Below are 24025 nucleotides of genomic sequence, written 5' to 3'. Positions count from 1 at the left end.
TTACCTTGCTTGATGCTAATAATTCATTTGTGACATCACTTTGGATGTTGTAAGCAAGTTAGGTAAAGGACATTTCCCATAAAGTTGACTATTGCACTGTTTTTGTACTGTAGTGTGTGCAGACATCAACTTTACAGCTGGGGGAGTTGACTTGTACAGTCTCCTCGGGAACTGGTAGCTATCTGTTCCCTTTGTTATTCCTTTGGCTCTGAAGAGTTGAACTGTGTCCCCAACTGGAGACTCGTTGATCTTTAAGTTCTTGAGGATGTGTATCAAGTTCCTTATCTAGTTCTTAACAGTAAGTTTGTTAGATCATCAAAACATAACATAGATATACATATAACCTATCAATTAGTTTCAGTTTAGTTCCAAACGCCACTCTTATTGACAATGTTTGTTTATTCATCTAAAATAATTCTGGTAACCCATTTGTATTGGTGCTTCGTGTACATATTCTATGACTTTTAACCAGCTGAGTCATTTTTCTTCACTATTCTTGAAAGCTCCGAGCATGTTCATCTGCAAAGGCCGAATTAAAGAGGAACCGAAAGAGAAATATCTATATAGAAAAGAAAAATAGAGAAGTATGAATCCTAAAATGGGTAAGATTGGAGTCTAATATATTATTTTATATACAAATAATAAATTATATATGCTAGTGTGATTAAGTAATAACCTTTTTACGATGGGTAAATAACTTTATATAATGCAGTATAAATAGATAAAAATCTTTATTCTAAGGGATTTTTTCATACCTATACAAAATTAGAAATTTAATTACCAAAAATATTCATGTTTACATAATTACCTGACCTACCCATGTTTAGTCTACAAAATATATACATTCCACTTTAAAAGGCTTCCAATCCATTATTTGTGCCTTTAATCAAGGAATTTAGTTACACCCTTTTTCTTTCTTTTTTCTCCTCTTCTCTTTCCTTATTTTTCTTCCGTCTTAAATATGTTTTTCTTCTCACTAGCATGAAGTAAAATTTTGGACACCGCATTTCAAACCTTTCTTCACATTAACCATTTCTGGAAATAAACTGAGTTTCGATATATGAGAATACGGTCTGTAAATAATTATAACTGTATCATCAATATGGTATGCTCAAAAGTGTCCAGAAAAGGAAATAGGGAGCAAGTAACAGGAAAGAGGGAAGAAAACAGATACAAGAAAAAACAACTGGTGGAAAAGAGAAAAGTTGTTGTAGCTGAAATTACTGTCCACTCGGAGAAATTAATTCGTAAAAGGAATTTAGGATTTTGCAGAGATAATGTGAGCTAGACAAGCCTATTTAGATTTGGGCGATTCCAAAATCTAAAGATATCAATTCATCATTTTTTGAAGGAAATGGCTTAGTACATTGTAATTGTAAAGATTGCACGTTACTTCAATAATCTCCTATGCCCTCATAGTTATTTTCAAGCAATTAAAACAGTAATATATTATGTTATAATGCACAATCTAACTGGTTATACCATTCAATCAAAGTCATGCTCGAGAGTCACCCCGTTAAGACAAGTAGAACAGAAATCAACAGAACGCTTTGCTTTTTGTATCTGATTTATACATAGTAAAAATAAATTTCATACAACTAATTATATATTATACAACTTATCTACAACTTTCATACATTATTTCTATCCAGTTATATACAACTACAATATCATACCACGTAAATATAATTTTTATACAAATTTTATACAATATGTCTTTTGTATATTTTGTATCTGATTTATACATAGTAAAAATAAATTTCATACAACTAATTATATGTTATACAACTTATCTACAATTTTCATAAATTATTTCTACTCAGTTATATATAACTACAATATCATACAACTTAAATAAAAAATTTATACAATATTGTTCAACTTTCATACAATATTTAAATAAAAAAAAATATATAAACAACAGAATACAATTTTTCACAACTTTACTACAATTTCTGCAGTATAATGTATGTCATGTCTTTTTCTTCTTCTTCTTCTTCTTCTTCTTCTTCTTCTTCTTCTTCTTCTTCTTCTTCTTCTTCTTCTTCTTCTTCTTCTTCTTCCAATCAAAAATTCAGCCAAAATCAAGTCTAATCTTCACCAAAACACCCTCAAAAAATTGAAATATAAACTCCAAACGATATTCCCAATTGTTTGCAACAACACTCAATCCAAACAAATAATGGTCTTTGAAAACCCAAATTCGAATCCAAAGCTTTAAACCTTTTTAATTTCTGTCAATTGTGGAATTGCTACTCTCTTTTCATTTGTTTTACATTCCTTGAATTAGGGATCGAGAGATAGAGAGAGACGTAGAGAGAATTCCCAATTGTTTGCAACAACACCCAATTGAAACAAATAATATTTTTTGAAAACCCAAAGTCGAATTCAAAACTTCAAAGCTTTTTAATGGCTGTCAATGGTGGAATTGCTGCTATATTTTCCTTTGCTACATTACTGGAATTAGGGATTGAGAGATAGAGAAAGACAAAGAGAGAGAGAGAGAGAGAGAGAGAGAGCATGGGGGGAAAGAGAATAAAGATGAGAAATAATTGATTCTTAATATAAATGGATACTCATTTAATTCCTAAAGTGTATATAATTGATAAATTTGTATATATGAGGTAATTAAATTGAAACTTGAATAGGAAGGGTAATAAAGTTTCCAATAGTGTATAGGAATGTAAAAAGAGAAATTTTCATAAAACACTACATTTTAGTAGTAATTAGTCATCTATAGATATCATTTGCTATATTACAGATTATAGATAACTTTTATGTGGTTATAAGATGTATTTGATGTATTTAAGCTATTGTATTCATGAATACAGTAGCAAAAATAGGCGTGAATCAGGGAAGTCCAGCTAATCAGTTGTTCTATTCGAGTGTATTCGACTGTATTCATGGAGTGAAACATGAGATTACAGCTGGACAGATTATTGTATTCGACTGTATTCACGGCGTATAATAGGGGATTACACTATTTTTAAAACGGAAAGTGAATCAATTAACATAATAGACTCCTAATATAACTCAACAAACTCAATTATAACACACAAATTTTGTATTTTCAGTTATAAAAAATATTCTCAATCGAAAAATACCCCAAAAACATAGCAATATTTAAAGAAATTATATAATACATCTGAATACATAGATTATATTAATTAAAAAAACATGAATACATTCATGACATATAGCGAGATAGTGAATACAATGAAATACATAGAATACAGCGGGATATATTGAAATACAATGAGAAAAAAAGATAGTGAATACAATAAAATACATGGCATACAACGAGATACATTGAATTACAATGGAAAAAAAGACAATGAATACAATGAAATACATGGAAATACAGTGTGATACGTTGAAAATACATTGAAATATATTAACAGAAAATCAAGTTATTGAGCCCCAAAATCAATCGTCTTTGTTAAAAAATAAACCCTAATTTCCGACGAATCCGGCATCGAGCAAAACCCCGAATCTCAAAGTTCCCACGCTGTCGTCGATCGGAGGCTTCATCTCCTTTGGATTTGCCCCCATGGCATTGGAGGGTTCAGTACCCGAAATCCCATAGAGATTGAATTTGAATAACGAAATTGATTTGTTGGGTCTGATTTTGAATGACGAATTGAAAGCTTAAACAAACGAACGAACGAAGACACTTAAACTATTAGGATCGAAAGAAAGAAGACACTTAAAGACTCCAAACACACAAAACAGTGATAAACAAACGAAACAAGTAAACTATTAGGATCGAAACAATACAGATTTTTAAAGAATTCTTTGAAAGAAGACACGGTTGTCACCGCCGGCGTAGCAGAGAAATTTTAATGGGAGGGGAAGAGAATAAGATGTATCAAAGTAAAGAGAGAAAGAAAATAGTGTAACTGATTAGCGTATTTAGTGGCTTAGGACTAGGAAGTAACCAAAATTATATATTTTGCTATAAACCTTAAAAGGTATCTATAGAATATAATTTTTTTAAATGATATTTATTTAAAATAAATAAGGTGTTAACCTTTGCTATAGGAGGTAAAAATTCCATGTAAAAATCCCTTATTCTAAATTTAAAGCCCAATGGAAAGCACGGAGCCCACAACAAAGCCACGTTGGAGGGAGGAGGCCTCGTTGACCACAAAAGAAGTCACATGTTCACGTGTCATTTTCACATGTCAACACGTGCCTCAATAGCCAGCCAAGGATCTGCGCTGTAATTTCCTTGGTGACGTGGCAGCTTGTGACTAGACACCTAGCAGATAATCCTCCTTTTGCACAAATTTGCCAAAATCCCATAAGAATAGAGAAGAAAGCAGAGCGAGTCATAAGGCTATGTTTAAGCCAGTAACTTATTCTGATTTGCATATCAGCAACCATATCACTTTTATAGCTCACGCTTCTCCACGTGGAAATCAATGCTATACCTAAAAAAAAGCACGTGGATAAATAAAAGTGTCAAATAACTTTCAAGAAAATAAACACATGTGCCTATATAGTTCTCTTGTAGATTTTTTTGTTCGTTCCCTTCTCTTAAAACCTTAGAACATCTCCATCTAGCTCAATAGACTCATTTTTCATTTATCACATCCATGGGTTGCCACTTTCTTGATGTTAGTTAATAATGTTAGTAGTTTTCACATAACTATAATTTCCTTTACCTTATACTTTACCGTAATCATCAATCGTGTTTGAGTTTCTTGTTTAGTTTGGAATTGAGACATAATTGATTGACCGTTAACATTCTTGAGTCTGGTACGAAATTTTTGAATGCCGTCTGATCTAATGGGGCCTCTATGTGATGTGTGTGGGGTGGAGAGGGCAGTGGTGTACTGTAAACCAGATGCAGCTAAGCGTTGCTTTCATTGTGATGGAAGTGTACATTCAGCAAATTGTTTATCTCGAAAGCACGTTCGTTCTCTCATTTGTGACAATTGCAGTTCAGAGCCTGCAATTGTACGTTGCATGATTATGGAAATGTGTTTATGTGAACGCTGTGATTCAAATACGATTGGTTGCAATATGGTATCAGGGCATCAACACCAGAAGTTGGATTATTATAGTGGATGTCCATCTCCAGCTGAGTTTATGACAAAGATTTTGTCAACAACTTTTGATGAAATGTCTAATAATAATAATAATGTACATAATCTTAGTAGATTCGATACTGCTAGCTCATTGAGTGTCAATGAGAATAATTGCTCAATGGTGGCTAGCAAACTCAATGAATTAGCTTCTTGTATGAAGTTTGAACCATGGGCAATTCCTTCTCCTGTAATTCCTTCAAATTCCACATACTTGACAACCTACAACATAGATCAAGCAGCACTCGCAGATGGATCTAGCCTCCCCAAGGTTGGTATGTTTTTTTATTTTTTATATTGTGTATTTATATCATTAGTAGTTCTAGTGACTTTTACATATATATATATATATATATATATATATATATATATATATATTCTGAATAATCCAATTTTCACACTATCAGTGTTACTTGTTGTAGCAAGTACTTGCATTATTTTTCAGGTTTCTAATTCAACTTAATATGGACGGTTACCTATAATTATCTTTTAAGTGACCTGATAGTATAAAATTCTTTTTACATTATCAGTTTATAAAAGTTAAACTCTATGCTATAAAGACATGCCTAATTGCTGAATGCATTAACTGATAGTATCAAGAATTTTCACACTATTAGTGTTACCCGCTGCGAAGAGGCGGTTTGGAGCAACATTAAAATTACTTTTATGTAACCTGTAAATCACAGGTTCGAATCGTGAAATTAGGGTAGACTACCTACATCACACCCTCTAGGGGTACAACCTTTCCCCAGATCCTGCGTGAACACCGTATGCTTTGTGCACCAGGCTGCCCTAATTGCGAAATGCGTTGACAAGTAATAATCAGTATACACTAATTGTGCTTTATTTATTTGCTGCAGCAAAGTTGTACTACTATTAAAGATCATGAAATTTATGGAGCTAATGATCTTGCGGGAGATGTTGATTTGGACGAATTGAATTCCAATTCTAGTTACAATATTTTCAGCAGTTTACAACAAAGTCATTCAAGATATTATAGTGAAGACAGGGGATTGGGTTGCCTAGTGATGGAGAAAAATTTATCTGTCATTGGGCCTAATAGTCATGTTGAAACTGCAGTAGAGGTACTTCTCAAACCTATGTCTGTGCTATAACTTCTTTAAAAGAGCTTTGAGAAAATTTACCAAATGAATTAGACAGTAGATGTTTTAGTTTCTTGTTCTTGAATATGATACAAGAAGGGGAGTCTTGGAGCAGTAATAAAGTTGTCTCGATGAGACCTATAGGTCACATGATTGAGCCGTGGAATCAGCCATTAATGCTTGCATCAGGGTAGACTGCCTACGTCACACCCCTTGGGATATTGACCCTTCCCTGGACCCTGTATAAACGCGGAACACTTCATGCACCGGACTGCCCTTTGTTCTTGAATATGATACAAATGCATATTTTAGATTGTTTTATAAAATGTTACTAACAAATGTGCTTAATCTTTAACTGTAATTTCTTTGTGTATCTTGTTAGGCACCATCTTCAGTGAGTGGAACTGCTAATGGCATGTTTATGAATCCAAGTTGTAATGGAAATACTGGCTTAGCTTTTACACATGGACCAGCTCATTCAAGGTCATTGTCAGTCTCCAACATCACCAAAGAAAGTAGTGACGCAACTGAGTACCAAGATTGTGGGTTTTCGCCACTCTTTCCGCCTTGTGATTGGAATTCAGAAACTAGCTGTCTACGGGCAAGGAATGAAGCCAAGATGAGATACAATGAGAAAAAGAAAACTAGAACGTAAGTAGATTCATTCTGGTTTGTGTTTTTGAATCTATTCCATATACCAAAATACTAATGAACGGGAGTCTTGGCGTAACTGGTAAAGTTATTGTCGTATGACCAGGAGGTCAAAGGTTTGAGCCGTAGAAATAGCCTCTTATAGAAATGCAGGGTAAGGCTGCATACAATAGACCCTTGCGGTCCGGTCGAATTCCACACATAGCAGAAGCTTAATGCATCGGACCGCCCTTTATAACAAAATACTAATGTTTTGCTTAATTGAGATTTTCCATTATGTTGTGCAAATCGTGATTTTTTGCCTTTAATTGACATTTCATTATTAATATATATCCTTTACAACATGCACGTTCAGAAAGCAAATAAGATATGCTTCACGCAAGGTCAGGGCAAATACGAGAAGACGAGTTAAAGGCAAATTTGTTAAGGCTGGGGAGGCTTATGATTATGATCCATTAGTAACAAGGGATATGTGAGTTAAGGTAGCTAATTTTGGGCCATCCCATTTTGTCAAAACTTGAACTAGTGTTAAGGTATTTTTAATGTAAAGATACTCAAACCATTAAATTCTTTTGAGACAAGTCTAAAAGAGTTTATGCTAGTACCGGAGCTAGAAAATTTGTCATTGGTTGTGTCTGTCAATCCGACTTAGTTATGATGACAAACCGACTTAGTTATGACAACAAACTTGAATGAGATGTATATATCCTGTGTGCAGGGCGTTGAAAATATAAGTAAGTAAATAAAAGTATTTCTTTTCTAATATCTGAAGTTTTTCGATGAACTAGTGATCATGACACAATTTAACATAGTATTAAAATAGATGATCTGATGATGTCATGCATTCAAGGGAATGATTCAAAGAAAAGATGGTCATTGGAATCTAGAATGTGAAAATCCACGAGAGAAAATATTATTATTGATTATTTAAAGTATTGTACAACACCCTATTTATATACTATGATTACATAATAATAGGTATCTACTTCCCGATGTAGGACACTATACATGACTAACTACTTAACACTCTCGCTCAAGCCGGTGCATATAAATCATATGTACTGAGCTTGTTACAAATGTAACTAATATGAGAACCAGTAAGAGAGTGAAAATATCAGCTAGCTGATCATTCGACTTTACAAACATTGTAACATTATCTCCTGAGACTATCTTTTCTCTTACAAAGTGATAATCGATCTCAATGTGTTTAGTCCTCTTATGGAACACCAGATTTGACGCAATATAAAGAGCAACTTGATTATCACATACTAGTTCCATATTGCTGATTTCTCCGAACTTCAATTCCTTGAGCAACTGCTTGACCCAAACTAGCTCACACATTACCATAGTCATGGCCCAATATTCTGCTTCGGCGCTAGATCTAGCAACTACATTCTGTTTCTTGCTCTTCCAAGAGACCAAATTATCTCCTACTAGAACACAATATCCAGACATAAAACGTCTACCAGAAGGTGATCCTGCCCAATTAGCATCTGTGTACCCAAAAATCTGCTCGTGACCTCGATCCTCGAATAGTAATCCTTTTCCTAGAGCTGACTTTATATATCGAAGAATGCAAACAACTACATCCCAGTGACTATCACAGGGAGAATCCATAAACTGACTTACAACACTCACCGAAAAAGAAATGTCAGGTCTAGTCACTATGAGGTAATTAAATTTGCCAACCAAACTCCTATATCTCGTAGGATCTCTAAGAGGCCCCCCTGTCCTGGCAGAATCTTAGCATTCAGATCCATAGGAGTGTCAACAGGTCTGCAGCCCATCATTTCAGTCTTCTCAAGAATGTCTAAGGCATACTTCCGCTGTGAAATAACAATAGATGAGCTAGACTAAGCGACCTTAATACCTAGAAGATACTTCAATCTGCCCAGATCCTTAGTCTGGAAGTGCTGAAAGAGATGTTGCTTCAGATTAGTAATATCATCTTGATCATTGCCAGTAACAACAATATTATCAACATAAACCGCCAGATAAATACACAGATTAGAAGCAGAATGCCGATAAAATACAGAGTGATCAGCTTCACTATGAGTCATGCCGAACTCCTAAATAACTATGCTAAACTTACCAAACCAAGCTCTAGGGGAGTGTTTCGAACCATATAGTGACCTGCGCAATTGGCATACAAGACCACTAGACTCCCCCTGAGCAACAAAACCAGGTGGTTGCTCCATATAAACTTCTTCCGCAAGATCAACGTAGAGAAAAACATTCTTAGTGTCTAACTGATAAAGAGGCCAATGACGTACAACATTCATGGACAAAAAGAGACGAACAAATGCTACTTTAGTCACGGGAGAGAAAGTATCACTATAATCAAGCCCAAAAATCTGAGTGTATCATTTTGTAATAAGACGAGCCTTAAGCCGATCAACCTGGCAATCCGGGCCGACTTTGACTACATAAACCCAACGACAACCAACAGTAGACTTACCTGAAGGAAGAGGAACACGATCTAAAGTGCCACTTGCATGTAAAGCACACATCTCCTCAATCATAGCCATTCGCCATCCTGGATGAGATAGTGCCTCACCTGTAGACTTAAGGATAGAAACAATGGAAAAAGATGATATAAAAGCATAATTAGGTGATGACAGATGATGATAACTTAAACCGACATAATGGGGATTAGGATTAAGTGTGGATCGTATACCTTTGCAGAGTGAAATTGGTTGACTAAGAGGAGACAAGTCTGATAGGTGCAGAAACTTATGTAGGACGTGAATCACCTGGGCCTAATGCTGGACGTGGATGACGATGATAACTCAAGAGTGGTGGAGCTGCAGAAGGTTGAACTGGACTAGGTGGTGGAACTGGAGCTATAGGTGGCGGAGCTGCAACTGGAGCTGGAGTTGTAGAGGAAGATGAATCAGAGATAATGACTGAATTCCTAAAAGATGAAACTGGTAGCACCTCAGAAATATTTAAATGATTACCTGGACCTGTGAAGTATGATTGGATTTCGAAGAAGGTAACATCAGTGGAGATAAGGTACTGCTGGAGATCATAAGAATAAATCGATACCCTTTTTGCATTATCGAGTAACCCAGAAATACGCACTTAAGAGCATGGTGAGCTAACTTATCTTTTCTCAGAGTAAGATTATGAACAAAACAAATGCTTCCATAGACACAGGGTGGAAGAGAGAATAAAGCTAAGTGGAAAAACATGACAGAGAATGGAACTTGATTCTGGATAGCCAAAGACGACATGCAATTGATAAGATAACAAGATGTAAGAACTGCATCCCCCCAAAGACGCAACAGTACATGAGATTGTATGAGTAAGCTTCGAGCAGTTTCACTAAGATGTCTATTCTTTCTTTCAGCTTTCCCATTTTGTTGAGATGTGTACGGACCAAATGTTTGATGAATAATCATATAAGAGTTCATAAACTGCTAAAATAGGAAAGACAAATACTCTTAGGCATTATCACTAAGAAATATGCGGATAAAAACCCCAAATTGATTTTGAATTTTAGCGTCGAAGGTTTGGAAAATAGAAAACGACTCATATCGATATTTTATTAGAAATATCCAAGTGCACCTGGAATAATTATCAATAGAACTGACTAAGCAGCAGAATCCCAAGGTAGAATTGACCCGACTAGGACCCCAAACATTTGAATGGACTAAAGTAAAAGGTGACTTTGCTCGATTGTCAAGACGTTGAGGGAAATGTGAATGGGTATGCTTACTGAGCTGATATGACTCACACTTTAGAGTGGGCATGTGAGATAAACCAAGTACAATTTTTTAAAGTTTTGACAAACTGGGTTGTCCCAACCGTTTATGTAATAAATCTGGTGAATTAGTAATAGGACAAGTCGTTGAAGGAAGAAAAGATGCGAGTCCATGTGATTTTGCAAGGATAAGGTAATAAAGTCCATCTGATTCACGCCCAATACCAATGATCCGTCCTGTTGGTACCATCCTGTACAGTGTTCCTATATAAAAACAAGGTCATCAAGAAATAAAACAGAATATTTAAGTGATTTGGCTAAGCGACTAACGACTATGAGATTAAAAGGACTACCGCGAACATAAAGAACTGGATCTAAAGGTAAGGAAGGAAATGAACTTGCTTGACCTATTCTAGTTGCCATGGTTTGAGACCCGTTGGCCATTGTGACTGTTGGGAGAGATTGATAACATGAAATAGTAATGAAAAGAGATTTGTTACCAGAATATGATCAGATGCACCTGAATGAATGACCCAAGACTCAACGGTTGAAGATTGGGAGACACAAGTCACGCTACTATCTATTTGAACAACGGAAGCTATCCCTGAAGATGTCTATTTACATGCTTTGTACTGAAGGAACTAAATATAATCTGGTAAAGAAACCAACTGGATTGGATTCAATGCATTCGATCCAACAGATTGTGAGTTAAAGGCTTTTGATACAAATGCCATTATAACATTATGCCGAAAAAAGCAAAAAATTTCTAGGAATTACTGTTCTCGCAGAAAACTCACCGTTCACGGTAAAAAATATTACTGTAATCGCCGGAGAAATCTCAAAGTGCTCGGAATAAAAAGAAAACAGTATGGGCCTGGTCAGAATTACTAGAAGATAAGGTTGTCGTGAAGAAACTTTTCCAAAAAATGGCCGGTATATTGTTCACGCGCCGGCGCGTGGGTCTGATGCGCCGCCGACATCAGAAGCTTTGGAGGCACATGAGAGCGCGTGAACGGGTTCTACCGGTGTGGTTTTCTGGGGTTTGGTTGTCTGAGAAATCTGCACCTACTGGTGGTGTTAGTTTTCGTAAAAACCCACCAGAGAAGGGATTTCGTAAAAAAAAGCCTGAAAGTCACCGGAAAAAGGCACGGTGACTGTCTCGGACTCGCTGGTAACTACACAGTGGAGATTTCTCACTAGTTGCTTTGATACCATGTGAGAAAGCACGTGAGAAAAATATTATTACTTAATTAAAGTGTTGTACAACCCTATTTATATACAATGATTACATAATAATAGGTATCTACTTCCCGATGTGGGATACTATACATGACTAACTACTTAACATAGAAGAATGAAGATCAAGAGGAAAATGATACTAATGGAACTATCGAATCAGAATAATAGCTTATTTGGCCAAGCTTCTAAATTTTGCTTATTTTGAAAAGCGCTTTTCTCAAAACTGCTTTTTAAAAAAGTACTTTTAGTGAGAAGTAGTTTGACTAATTAATTTGAAAAGCAATTTTGAGCAACAATTAGTATTTGACCAAGCTTTAAAAAAGTATTTTTAAGTAGATTTTTGGCAAAATACCTTACCACCCTCTTAAACTTGTCATGAATTATTAGTTACAACCTTAAACTATTCGTGGTCTTAATTAACCCCCTCAACTTCTCCTTTTGAGAGCCATTACTCTCCTGGACGCTGATGTGGCAAATTGTATAGGAGCACTCGCCTGCCACGTGGAATTTTCTGCATATGTGACATTTTTTGAAAAATAAAATATGTTTTTACCTTTTTAAGTATGTTACTTTTTTAGATAATTTTTTTCGAATACAATTTATAATAAAACTTGGATAGAACTACATTATTTAGACTAAATTTTTTTATTTGGCTAAATATAATAAAGTTTTAATTAATTATTTTTTGACTTTGACCTGAAAATAAAGATTTATACAATTGAATTAAATAGATAAGGCATCTAAAAAGTTATAAAAATACATAGTTTGAAATTAATTATTTTGGCTCTAATTTTTTATACATCTCTAAATTATGGTGCTCTAAATATATATATATTACAAATTTTACCTAAAAAAAGTAAAAATATACAGTTGAAATAAATAGTCATTGTATCAAAAGAAGAAATAAAAAAAGTGTTACAATTGTAAAAATTAACTTACTCTATGGATACATTTTTACAACAATAAAAAAGGGTAGCCCGACACACTAAGCTACCGCTATGCGCGGGGTCGGGGGATGGGCCGGACCACAAGGGTCTATCGTACGTAGCTTTACTGTCACGATCCTAAACCCGGACCCGGTCTTGATGGCGACTCTCGTGTAGACAAGGCCATCCGACACATTCCCATTTCCATTTTAAGCAATTAAATAATAAGTGTTAAGTCTTAAACATGACAAAAGCTCAAAGATAAGCAGTGAACAATACAATTTGTGAAAAACAAACCCAACACAGCCCGATACTGGGGTGTCACCAGTCATGAGCATCTATAATCCGGATAATACAAGAAAGGTCTACATAGTCTATACAGATCTAAAACAGAGAAAGATAAGATAAGGGAAGAAGCTTTGGGCTGCGAACGCCGGCAGCTACCTAGAGAATCTTCGAATCCGCCTGAGCTGGAAAGATCAGCACTCGGTAGCGGAACCTTTTGCGCCTGAATATGCACACGGGGTGCAGGGAGTAAACTGAGTACTCCAACTCAGTGAGTAATAATCATAAATAAAGAATGAGAAATACGAAATCACGTAAGGCACATAACAGGCTATAAAGAAGCAGTAAAAGGCAGTAAAAATAGTAAAGCAGCAAAGATGCGTAAAGTCACTAGGTTCAGTTTAAATTTTAAAAAAATGCCTTTTTAAACAATTAAACAAGTAAATGACAGGCAAATAGGAAAGATAAACACATAAAGGATCGCCCTTCGGTCACAATATCAACAAATCCGCTCGGGCAATATCTTAGAAACAACACCAGCCCCTCGGGCTATATCTCACATCACAATGGGTACCTGCGCTCACTGAGGGTGTGCAGACTCCTGGAGGGGCCCCTTACGGCCCAAGCGCAATAACAAGCCATCTCGCGGCGCACAAATCTCAGGCCCTCAGCCTCATAATCATAATCAGTGTTCCCTCATAACATAGGCCCTCGACCTTACTCAGTCAGAATCTTACAGCCACTCGGGCAATAGTAAAACTTTGTGCTCAACCCAAAATATCATTTAAAATATCATTTAAGTGTTAAAGCAGAGTAAACATGGATGCGTTATGAAAATAGTAGAATATAACATGACTGAGTACAAGTATAAAGTCAAAACAGTGAGGAAATATTAGTAAAAATCCCCTAAGGGTTCAGATAGTTGACACAAAGACCAATTATGGCATTCAGCCCAAAGCATGATGATAACAAATAGTTTTCAATCAAATACGCGGTAACATAGCCATTCGGGATGGACTAAGTCACAATCCCCAATGGTGCACGACCCCGTGCTCGTCATCTAACGTGTGTGTCGCCTCAATATAGCACAATGATGTACAATCCAGGGTTTCATACCCTCAGGACAACATTTACAATCATTACTCACCTCAATCCGATCCAAACTCTAGCCCGCGACGCCTTTGCCCCTTGAATCGACCTCCACTCGCGTCTAATCTATCCAAAATCAAAATCACGATGTCAAAGTATGCTAAGGGAACGAAGCCCAAGCGAAAATAATCAATTTACAACATAAATCCCGAAATTAGCCAAAACCCGACCCCCAGGCCCACGTATCGGAATTCGATAAATTTTACATCAATGGATTTCTTATCTCCCCACGAGTTCTTACATATCAAAAATTCCAAAATCCGACCACAAATGGTCCCTCAAATTCTCAAATCTAGGTCTCCAATACCAAACCCTAGTTTCCCAATTTTAACCTTTAATTTCCATAAATTATAGCTCTGATCCGTGAAATAATACCATAATAACGAGTTTTTGGTCCAAAATCCTTACCTCAATAAAGTCTCCTTGAATTCTCCCTTCAAAATCGTCCAAAACTCCAGAATTCGCGTTTAAAAATGGTGAAACCCTCTGAAAATTGTGAAGGAAAAAATATATACATTCTGGCCCAGGGATTTCGCATCTGCGTCCAAAATCTCGCTTCTGCGGTATCACATTTGCGTTCCTTGAACAACTTTTGTGGTTTTCACTTAAACAGCCAAAATCGCATCTGTGATGTATTGCCCGCACATGCGCCATCGCATGTGCGGCTCCTCATCCGCTCCTGCGGTCACAGCCTTCCCAGCCTATTTCCGCTTTTGCGACTTGCATTCTGCATATGCGGCATCGCACCTGCGGTTCCTAATCCGCAGGTGCGGAAACAACAGAAACAACAAATCTGCAGCATTCACCAAACTCCCAATCTATCCGTCGACCATCCGAAATCACCCCGAGGCCCCCCGAGACCCCAACCAAAAGCACAAGTATATCCCATAACCTTATTCAAACTCGTTCCAACCTTCGGAACGCTCAAAACACCAAAATCACATCGAATTCAAGCCTAAGATTCCAAAATCTTCCAAATTACGCTTTCGATCTAAAAGTACCCCAAACCTCATCCGAATAACTTGAAATTTTGCACACACATCCCAAATGATACAACGGAACTATTGCAACTCCCGAAATTCCATTCTGAACCCTATATCAAAATCTCACCTATCAATTGGAAATCGCCAAAATTCCAACTTCGCCAATTCTAGCCTAAATCTACTCCGGACCCCCAAAACTCATTTCGATCACTCTCCTAAGTCCCAAATTACCTCTCGAAGCTATCCAAACCATCAGAACTCACATCCGAGCCCTCTAACACATAAGTCAATATCCGGTTGACTTTTCCAACCTAAGCTTCTTCAAAAGAGACTAAGTGTCTCAAACTTTATCAAAACCTCTCCGAACCCAAGCCAAACAACATGATAACACAAAATACAACTAAACAAGGCAAATAGAAGCAAAAATGGGGGAAATGGAGCAGTAACTCATGAGACGACTGGCCAGGTCGTCACATCCTCCCCTTCTTAAAAAACGTTCTTCCTCGAATGAGTCAAGAAATATACCTGAAGCCTCAAATAGGTGGGGATATCTGCTCCGCATCTCTCGCTCAGTCTCCCAGGTAGCCTCCTCTACGGGCCGGCCTCTCCACTGCACTTTCACTAAAGCTATATCCTTTGACCTCAGCTTTCGAACCCGATGACTCAAAATAGCTATTGGCTCCACATTATAAGTCAAATCATCATCTAACTGAACCATGCTGAAGTCCAAAACATGAGACGGATCCCCAATACACTTCCGGAGCAGAGAAACATGAAATATCGGATGCACACTCCACAAGCTGGGTGGCAAAACAAGCTCATAAGCCACCTCCCCAATCTTATGAAGCACCTCAAAAGGCCCAATGAACTGAAGACTCAATTTTCCCTTCTTCCCAAATCTCATAACACCCTTCATGGGTGAAACCTTCAGCAAGACCTTCTTACCAACCATATAGGACACATCCCGAACCTTCCTATCAACATAACTCTTTTGTCTCGACTGTGCTGTATAGAGCCTCTCCTAAATCACCTTCACCTTGTCTAAAGCGTCCTGTACCAAGTCTATCCCCAATAACCTAGCCTCTCCCGGCTCAAACCAACCAACCAGAGATCTACACCGCCTCCTATACAAAGCCTTATATGGAGCCATCTAAATACTCAACTTGTAGTTGTTGTTATAAGAAAACTCTGCAAGCGATAGAAACTGATCCCATGACCCTTCGAAATCAATGACACAAGCACACAACATGTCCTCCAATATCTGAATAGTACACTCGGACTGTCCGTCCGTCTGAAGGTGAAAAGTTGTGCTCAAATCAACCTGAGTACCCAACTCTCTCTGCATGGCTCTCTAAAACTGCAAAGTAAACTGAGTACCTTATCTGAAATGATGGAAACCGGAACACCATGCAAACGAACAATCTCTCGGATATAGATCCCTGCCAACCTCTCTAAAGAATAGATAGAACACATAGGAATGAAGTGCGCGCACTTGGTCAGCCGAACCACAATCACCCAAATAGCATCGAACTTCTTCAAAGTCCGTGGAAGTCCAACTACAAAATCCATAGTGATCCTCTCCCACTTCCACTCTGGAATATCCATCTACTGAAGCAAGCCACCCGGTCTTTGATGCTCATATTTCACCTGCTGACAATTGAGACACCGATCTACAAATCCCACAATGTCTTTCTTCATTCTCCTCCACCAATAATGCTGTCTCAAATCCTGATACATCTTTGCAGCACCTGGATGAATGAAATACCGTGAACTATGGGCCTCCTCCAGATCAACTCCCGAAGTCCGTCCACATTGGGCACACAAATTTGCCCCTACATTCTCAATACCCCATCATCACCAATTGTCACATCTATGGCATCATCATGCTGAACTATGTCCTTCAATACAAGCAAATGCGGATCATCATACTGGTGCTCTCTGATGCGATCATATAAGGAAGACCGAGAAATCACATAAGCCAATACCTGACTGGGCTCTGAAATATCTAACCTCAAAAACCGATTGGCCAAGGCCTGAACATCAACTGCAAGAGGTCTCTCCCAACCTGGAATATATGCCAAACTCCCCATACTCACCGTCTTTCAGCTCAAAGCATCGGCCACCACATTGTCCTTCCACGGATGGTACAAGATAGTAATATCATAATCCTTTAGCAACTCCAACTATCTCCACTGCCTCAAATTGGGATCCTTCTGTTTGAACAAGTGGTGGAGGCTACGATGATCAGTAAACACCTCGCAAGACACACCATACAAATAATGCCTCCAAATCTTCAACGAGTGAACAATGACAACCAACTCCAAATCATGAACGGGGTAGTTCTTCTCATAAGGCTTCAACTGACGAGAAGCATAAGCAATAACTCTACCCTCCTGCATCAATACACACCCAATACCAACTCTCAAAGCATCACAATACATTGTATATGAACCTGAAGCTGATGGCAAAACTAACACTGGAGCTGTGGTCAAGGCTGTCTTGAGCTTCTAAAAGCTCTCCTCACACTCATCCGACTATACAAATAAAGCACCCTTCTGAGTCACCTTGGTCAATAGCGATGCGATAGATGAAAATCCCTGAACAAATCGGCGATAATAACCCACCAAACCAAGAAAGCTGCAAATCTCTGTGGCTGAGGACGGTATGGGCCAACTCTGAACCACTTTTATCTACTTCGAATCAACCTGAATACCCTCGCTGGACACCACGTGCCCCAAGAAAGCCACTGAATTAAGCCGGAACTCACATTTGGAGAACTTTGCATAAAGTTTCTCCTTCCTCAATCTCTGCAACATAACTCTAAAGTGCTCCGCGTGATCCTCCTGACTATGCGAGTATACAGGAATATCATCATTAAAAACAATCACGAACGAATCAAGATAAGGTCGAAACACGCTGTTCATCAGGTGCATGAACGTTGCTGGGGCATTGGTCAGCCCAAAAGACATAACAAGGAACTCATAATGACCGTATGTGGTCCTAAAGGTTGTTTTAAGAATATTCGAGCCCCTGATCTTCAACTGGTGATAACCTGAACAAAGAACTCTCTCGCTCCCTGAATCTGGTCGAATAGATCATCAATGCGAGGCAAAGGATACTTGTTCTTAATTGTTACTTTGTTGAATTGCCTATAATCAATGCACATCCTCATCGTGCCATCCTTTTTCTTCACAAATAGAACCGGCGCACCCCAAAGCGACACACTAGGCCGAATGAACCCTTTATCAAGGAGTTCCTAAAGCTGCTCATTTAACTCCTTCAACTCCGCTGGTGCCATACGATATGATGGAATAGAGATGCGCTGAGTGCCCGACACCAGGTAAATACCAAAATCAATATCCTTGTCTGGCGGCATGCCCGACAAGTCTACAGGAAACACATCGGGAAAAATCCCTCACAATGGGAACAGAATCAATACTGGGAGTCTATGCACTGACATCCCTCACAAAGGCTAGATACAAAAGACAACCCTTCCCAACCATACACTGGGCCTTCAAGAATGAGATTACTCTACTGGGAACATAATCGGTCAAACCTCACCACTCAATCCGTGGCACACCCGGTATTGCAATGTGATTGTCTTGGCATGATAGTCCAGAATAGCACGATACAAAGATAGCCAATCCATGCCTAAAATGACATCAAAATCCACTATATACGATAACAAAAGATCCACTCGAGTCTCCAAACCCCCAATAGTCACCACACACGACCGGTACACACGGTCTACAACAATAGTATCACCCACCGGGGTAGATACATGAATAGGTAAAACAAGAGACTCATGGGGCGTATCCACATAACGAGCAAAATATGATGACACATAAGAAAAGGTGGAACCGGGATCAAATAATACAGAGGCATCTCTGTGGTATACTGAAACAATACCTGTAACAACAGCGTCGGAAGCAATAGCATCGAGTCTAGCTGAAAGTGCATAGAAACGGGCCTGACCTCCACCTGATCGACCTCCCCTTTGGGACGACCTCAAGCTGACTCACCTCCACCCCTAACTTACTGGGTGGGTGGTTGTGAAGTAATTGGTGCTGAAGCTGATGGCTGACTCCTCTACTGAGATGGACCCGCAAGACGACGAGGACACTGCCTCCACATATGACCCATTTCTCCACACTCATAGAAACTCCCGAGTTCTGGAGATAGGATTGAAGGGAACCCCTAGCACCGGAATGACTAGCAGATGCACCTGGCATAGTAGAACCCTAAACTGATAGAGCTCGAGACGAACTCTGAGCTGGAAGGGCACTAAGTAATGACCGACCCTGATGAGAACTGTGAGAACCATGACCCGATGGTGCCCCACGATAACCTGGGCGAGCTGTCTGAGTAGGCCTGAAGGGACGACCTCTGCCGTGTTGAAACTTACCTCTCGAAAGAGCACCACCATAGCTACCAGATCCTCGAGGCCTCTTGGCCTCCCTCTCCTCTCGCTCCTAGAGACGAATAGACTCAATCTCACGAGCAATGTCTACAACCTCCTCGAAAGTAGCACTAGTCACCCTCTCTTTGGTCATGAGAATTCGAAGCTGATAAGTGAGGCCATTAACAAACCTCATAATCCTCTCTCTATCTGTCGGAACCAACCAAAATAGTATGACGAGCTAACTTAGAGAACCTCATCTCATACTGCGACACGGTTATCTCTCCCTGACGTAACCACTCGAACTGCCTGCATAGCTCCTCTCTACGAGACTGCGACACATACTTCTCCAAAAAGAGAATGGAGAACTGCTGTCAGGTAAGGGGTGTTGCGTCAATAGGCCTACGCCTCTCAAAATCCTCCCACCAAGTGAAGGCAACTCCAGAAAACTGATAAGTAGTGAAAGAAACCCCGCTAGTTTCCAAAATACCCACTGTACGAAGCATCTTTTGACACTTATCGAAGAAACCCTAGGCATCCTCGCCCTTTGCAAAGGTGAAAGTCGGAGGCTAAAGTCTACCAAACCTTTCCAACCAATGTTGCTCGTCCCCTGGCATGGCAAAAACTACAATAGTCCTGAGCAGCTGCAACCGGCTGGGCTAGATGTGCCCCCGGTGTCTGAAGTCCCTGCACGACCTGCTCAGGTGTGCAAGTGGGGGGAGTCTAAGTGCCTCCTCCGGCCTGAGAAGTAGCTACGGCTGTAGTAACTGAGACCGCCTGAGCTAGGCCAGTGCAAACTGATAGAATCTAAGCCAAGACCTCCTAAAGACCTGGAATCATGATGGTCACAGCTGGTGCCTAATCTGGTGCTACTGGAGCATCCACAATTGGGACCTGATCCTGGACTGGGGCGACTGGTGGATCTGTAGGTGCTGCCCTAGCTATTGTGCAGGCCACACCCCTTCCCCTAACGCGACCACGACCGCGTCCTCGGCCAGGCCACAACTGGTGGTACAGGTGGTCGTCCATCCTATCTGGTAGCGCGTGTCCTCACCATCTATGAGAGAATAAAATAATAGAAGTTTAGTACCCGGATCAACAAATTCGCACGACAAGAATATAAAGTTTTTCCTAAAGGTTCTTTAGCCTCTCGAGGATAAATATAGACGTCTCTGTACCGATCCACGAGACTCTACTAAACCTGCTCATAACTCGTGAGACCTATGTAACCTAGGCTCTGATACCAACTTGTCACGACCCTAAACTTGGACCCGGTCGTGATGGCGCCTCTCGTGTAGACAAGTCCATCCGACATATTCCCATTTCCATTTTAAGCAATTAAATAATAAGTGTTAAGTCTTAAACATGATAAAAGCTAAAAGATAAGCAATGAACAGTACAATTTGCGGAAAATAAACCCAACACAGCCCGATACTGGGGTGTCACCAGTCATAAGCATCTAGAATCCGGTTAATACAAGAAAGGTTTACATAGTCTAATACATATCTAAAATAGAGAAAGATAAGATAAAGGAAGAAGCTCTGGGCTGCGAACGCCGACATCTACCTAGAGAATCTTTGAATCCGCCTGAGTTGGAAAGATCAGCACTCGCTAGCGGAACCTGATGTGCCTGAATCTGCACACGGGGTGCAGGGAGTAAAGTGAGTACTCCAACTCAGTGAGTAATAATCATAAATAAAGACTGAGAAATACGAAATCATGTAAGGCGCATAACAGGAAATAAAGAAGCAGTAAAAATACTGAAACAGTAAAGATGCGTAAAGTCACTGAGTTCAGTTTAAATTTCAAAAAGATGCCTTTTTAAACTATTAAGCAAGTAAATGACAGGAAAATAGGAAAGATAAACACATAAAGGATCGCCCCTCAGGCACAATATCAACAAATCCGCCCCTCGGACAATATCTCAGAAACAACACCAGCGCCTCGGGCTATATCTCACATCACAATGAGTACCTGCACTCACTGGGGGTGTGCAGACTCCTAGAGGGGCCCCTTATTGCCTAAGTGCAATATCAAGCCATCTCGTGGCATACAAATCTCAGGCCCTCAGCCTCATAATCATAATCAGTGTTCCCTCACAACATAGTCCCTCGACCTTACTCAGTCAAAATCTCACAGCCACTCGGGCAATACTAAAACTTTGTGCTCAGCCCAAAATATCATTTAAGTGTTAAAGTAGAGTAAACATGGCTGCATTATGAAAACAGTAGCATATAACATGACCGAGTACAGGTATAAAGTCAAAACAATGAGGAAATATCAGTAAAAATCCCCTAAGGGTTCAAATAGTAGGCACAAGGACCAATTATGGCATTCAACACAAAACATGATGATAGCAAATAGTTTTCAATCAAATACGCGGTAACATAGCCATTCGGGATGGACTAAGTCACAATCATCAACGGTGCACGACCCCACGCTCATCATCTAGCATGTGCATCACCTCAATATAGCATAACGATGTGCAATTCAGGGTTTCATACCCTTAAGACAACATTTACAGTTATTATTCACCTCAATCCGGTCCAAACATTAGCTCGTGACGTCTTTGCCCCTCGAATCGGCCTCCACTCGCGTCGAATCTATCCAAAATCAGAATCACAACGTCAAAATATGCTAAGGGAACGAAGCCCAAGCGAAAATAATCAATTTCATATATAAATCCCGAAATTAGCAAAAACCCGACCCCGGGGACCACGTATCGGAATTCGATAAATTTTACATCAATAGATTCCTTATCTCCCCACGAGTTCATACATATCAAAAGTCCCCAAATCCAACCACAAATGGCCTCTCAAATCCTCAAGTCTAGGTCTCCAATACCAAGCCCAAGTTTCCCCAATTTTAACCCTTAATTTCCATAAATTATAGCTATAATCCGTGAAATAATACCATAGGAACGCGTTTTTGGTCCAAAATCCTTACCTCAATGAAGTCTCTCTTTAAAATCGCCCAAAACTCCAGAATTCGCGTTTAAAAATGGTGAAACCCTCTGAAAATCGCGAAGGAAGAAATATATACATTTTGGCCCAGGGATTTTGCATCTACGGCAAAAATCCCGCTTTTGCGGTACTGCATTTGCGGTCCTTGAACAGCTTCTGCGGTTTTCACTTAAGCGGCCAAAATCGCATCTGCGATGCATTGCCTGCACCTGCGCCATCGCAGGTGCGACTCCTCAACCACTCCTGAGGTCACAAGTTTCCCAGCCTATTTCTGCTTCTGCGACTGGCATTCTGCATCTGCGGCGTCACACCTACGGTTCCCAATCCGCAGGTGCGGAAACAACAGAAACAACAAATCTGCAGCATTTACCAAACTCTCAATCTCTCTGTCAACCATCCGAAATCACTACGAGGCCCCTCGGGACCCCAACAAAAAGCACAAACATATCCCATAACCTTATTCAAACTCGTTCCAACCTTCGAAACGCTCAAAACAACATCAAAACACCAAAATCACATCGAATTCAAGCATAACATTCCAAAATCTTCCAGATTACGCTTTCGATCAAAATGTACCACAAACCTCATCTGAATGACTTGAAATTTTGCACACACATTCCAAATGACACAATGGAACTACTACAACTCTCGGAATTCCATTCCGACCCCTATATCAAATCTCACCTATCAACCGAAAATCGCCAAAATTCCTACTTCGCCAATTCAAGCCTAAATCTATTCCGGACCTCCAAAACTCATTCTGATCACGCTCCTAAGTCCCAAATAACCTCCTAAAGCTATCCAAACCATCGGAACTTACATCCGAGCCCTATAACATATAAGTCAACATCCGATTGACTTTTCCAACTTAAGCTTCCTCAAAAGAGACTAGGTTTCTCAAACTTTAACAAAACCTCTCCGAACCCGAGCCAACCAACCCAATAACACAAAATACAACTGAACAAGGCAAATAGAAGCAGAAATAGGGCAAACGGAGCGGTAACTCATGAGATGACTGGCCGGGCCGTCACATCCTCCCCTTCTTAAACAAACGTTCGTCCTCGAACGAGTCAAGAAACATACCTGAAGCCTCAAATAGGTGAGGATATCTGCTCTGCATCTCCCGCTTGGTCTCCCAGGTAGCCTCCTCCACGGGCCAGCCTCTCCACTGCATTTTCACTGAAGCTATATCCTTTGACTTCAACTTTCGAACGTGACGACTCAAAATAGCTATTGGCTCCACATTATAAGTCTAATCATCACCTAACTGAAACGTGTTGAAGTCCAAAACATAAGATGGATCCCTAATATACTTCCGGATCATAGAAACCTGAAACACCGGATGCACACTCGACAAGCTCGGTGGCAAAGCAAGCTCATAAGCCACCTCCTCAATCGTAAGAAGCACCTCAAAAGGCCCAATGAACCGAAGACTCAATTTGCCCTTCTTCCCAAATCTCATAACACCCTTCATGGGTGAAACCTTCAGCAAGTCCTTCTCACCAACCATAGAGGACACATCCCGAACCTT

The 24025-nt window shown here is 39.4% G+C and overlaps 1 protein-coding gene across 1 annotated transcript; it reads left to right on the top strand.

Moving 5' to 3' along the window:
• The first annotated feature begins 4552 nt into the window (after positions 1-4552).
• Positions 4553-7320, top strand: LOC107832736 (putative zinc finger protein CONSTANS-LIKE 11). Its single transcript, XM_075218854.1, has 3 exons — positions 4553-5361; positions 5951-6175; positions 6576-7320. Exons 1-3 carry the CDS (start codon positions 4777-4779, stop codon positions 6846-6848), a joined length of 1083 nt encoding a protein of 360 aa, XP_075074955.1. The 5' UTR covers positions 4553-4776; the 3' UTR covers positions 6849-7320.
• Positions 7321-24025: the final 16705 nt, after the last annotated feature.

The sequence above is a fragment of the Nicotiana tabacum genome, chromosome 8, assembly GCF_000715075.1.
Source record: "Nicotiana tabacum cultivar K326 chromosome 8, ASM71507v2, whole genome shotgun sequence".
Classification (NCBI taxonomy): domain Eukaryota; kingdom Viridiplantae; phylum Streptophyta; class Magnoliopsida; order Solanales; family Solanaceae; genus Nicotiana; species Nicotiana tabacum.
Note: the sequence above shows the minus strand (reverse complement) of the source record. Positions and strands in the feature narration are given on the sequence as shown.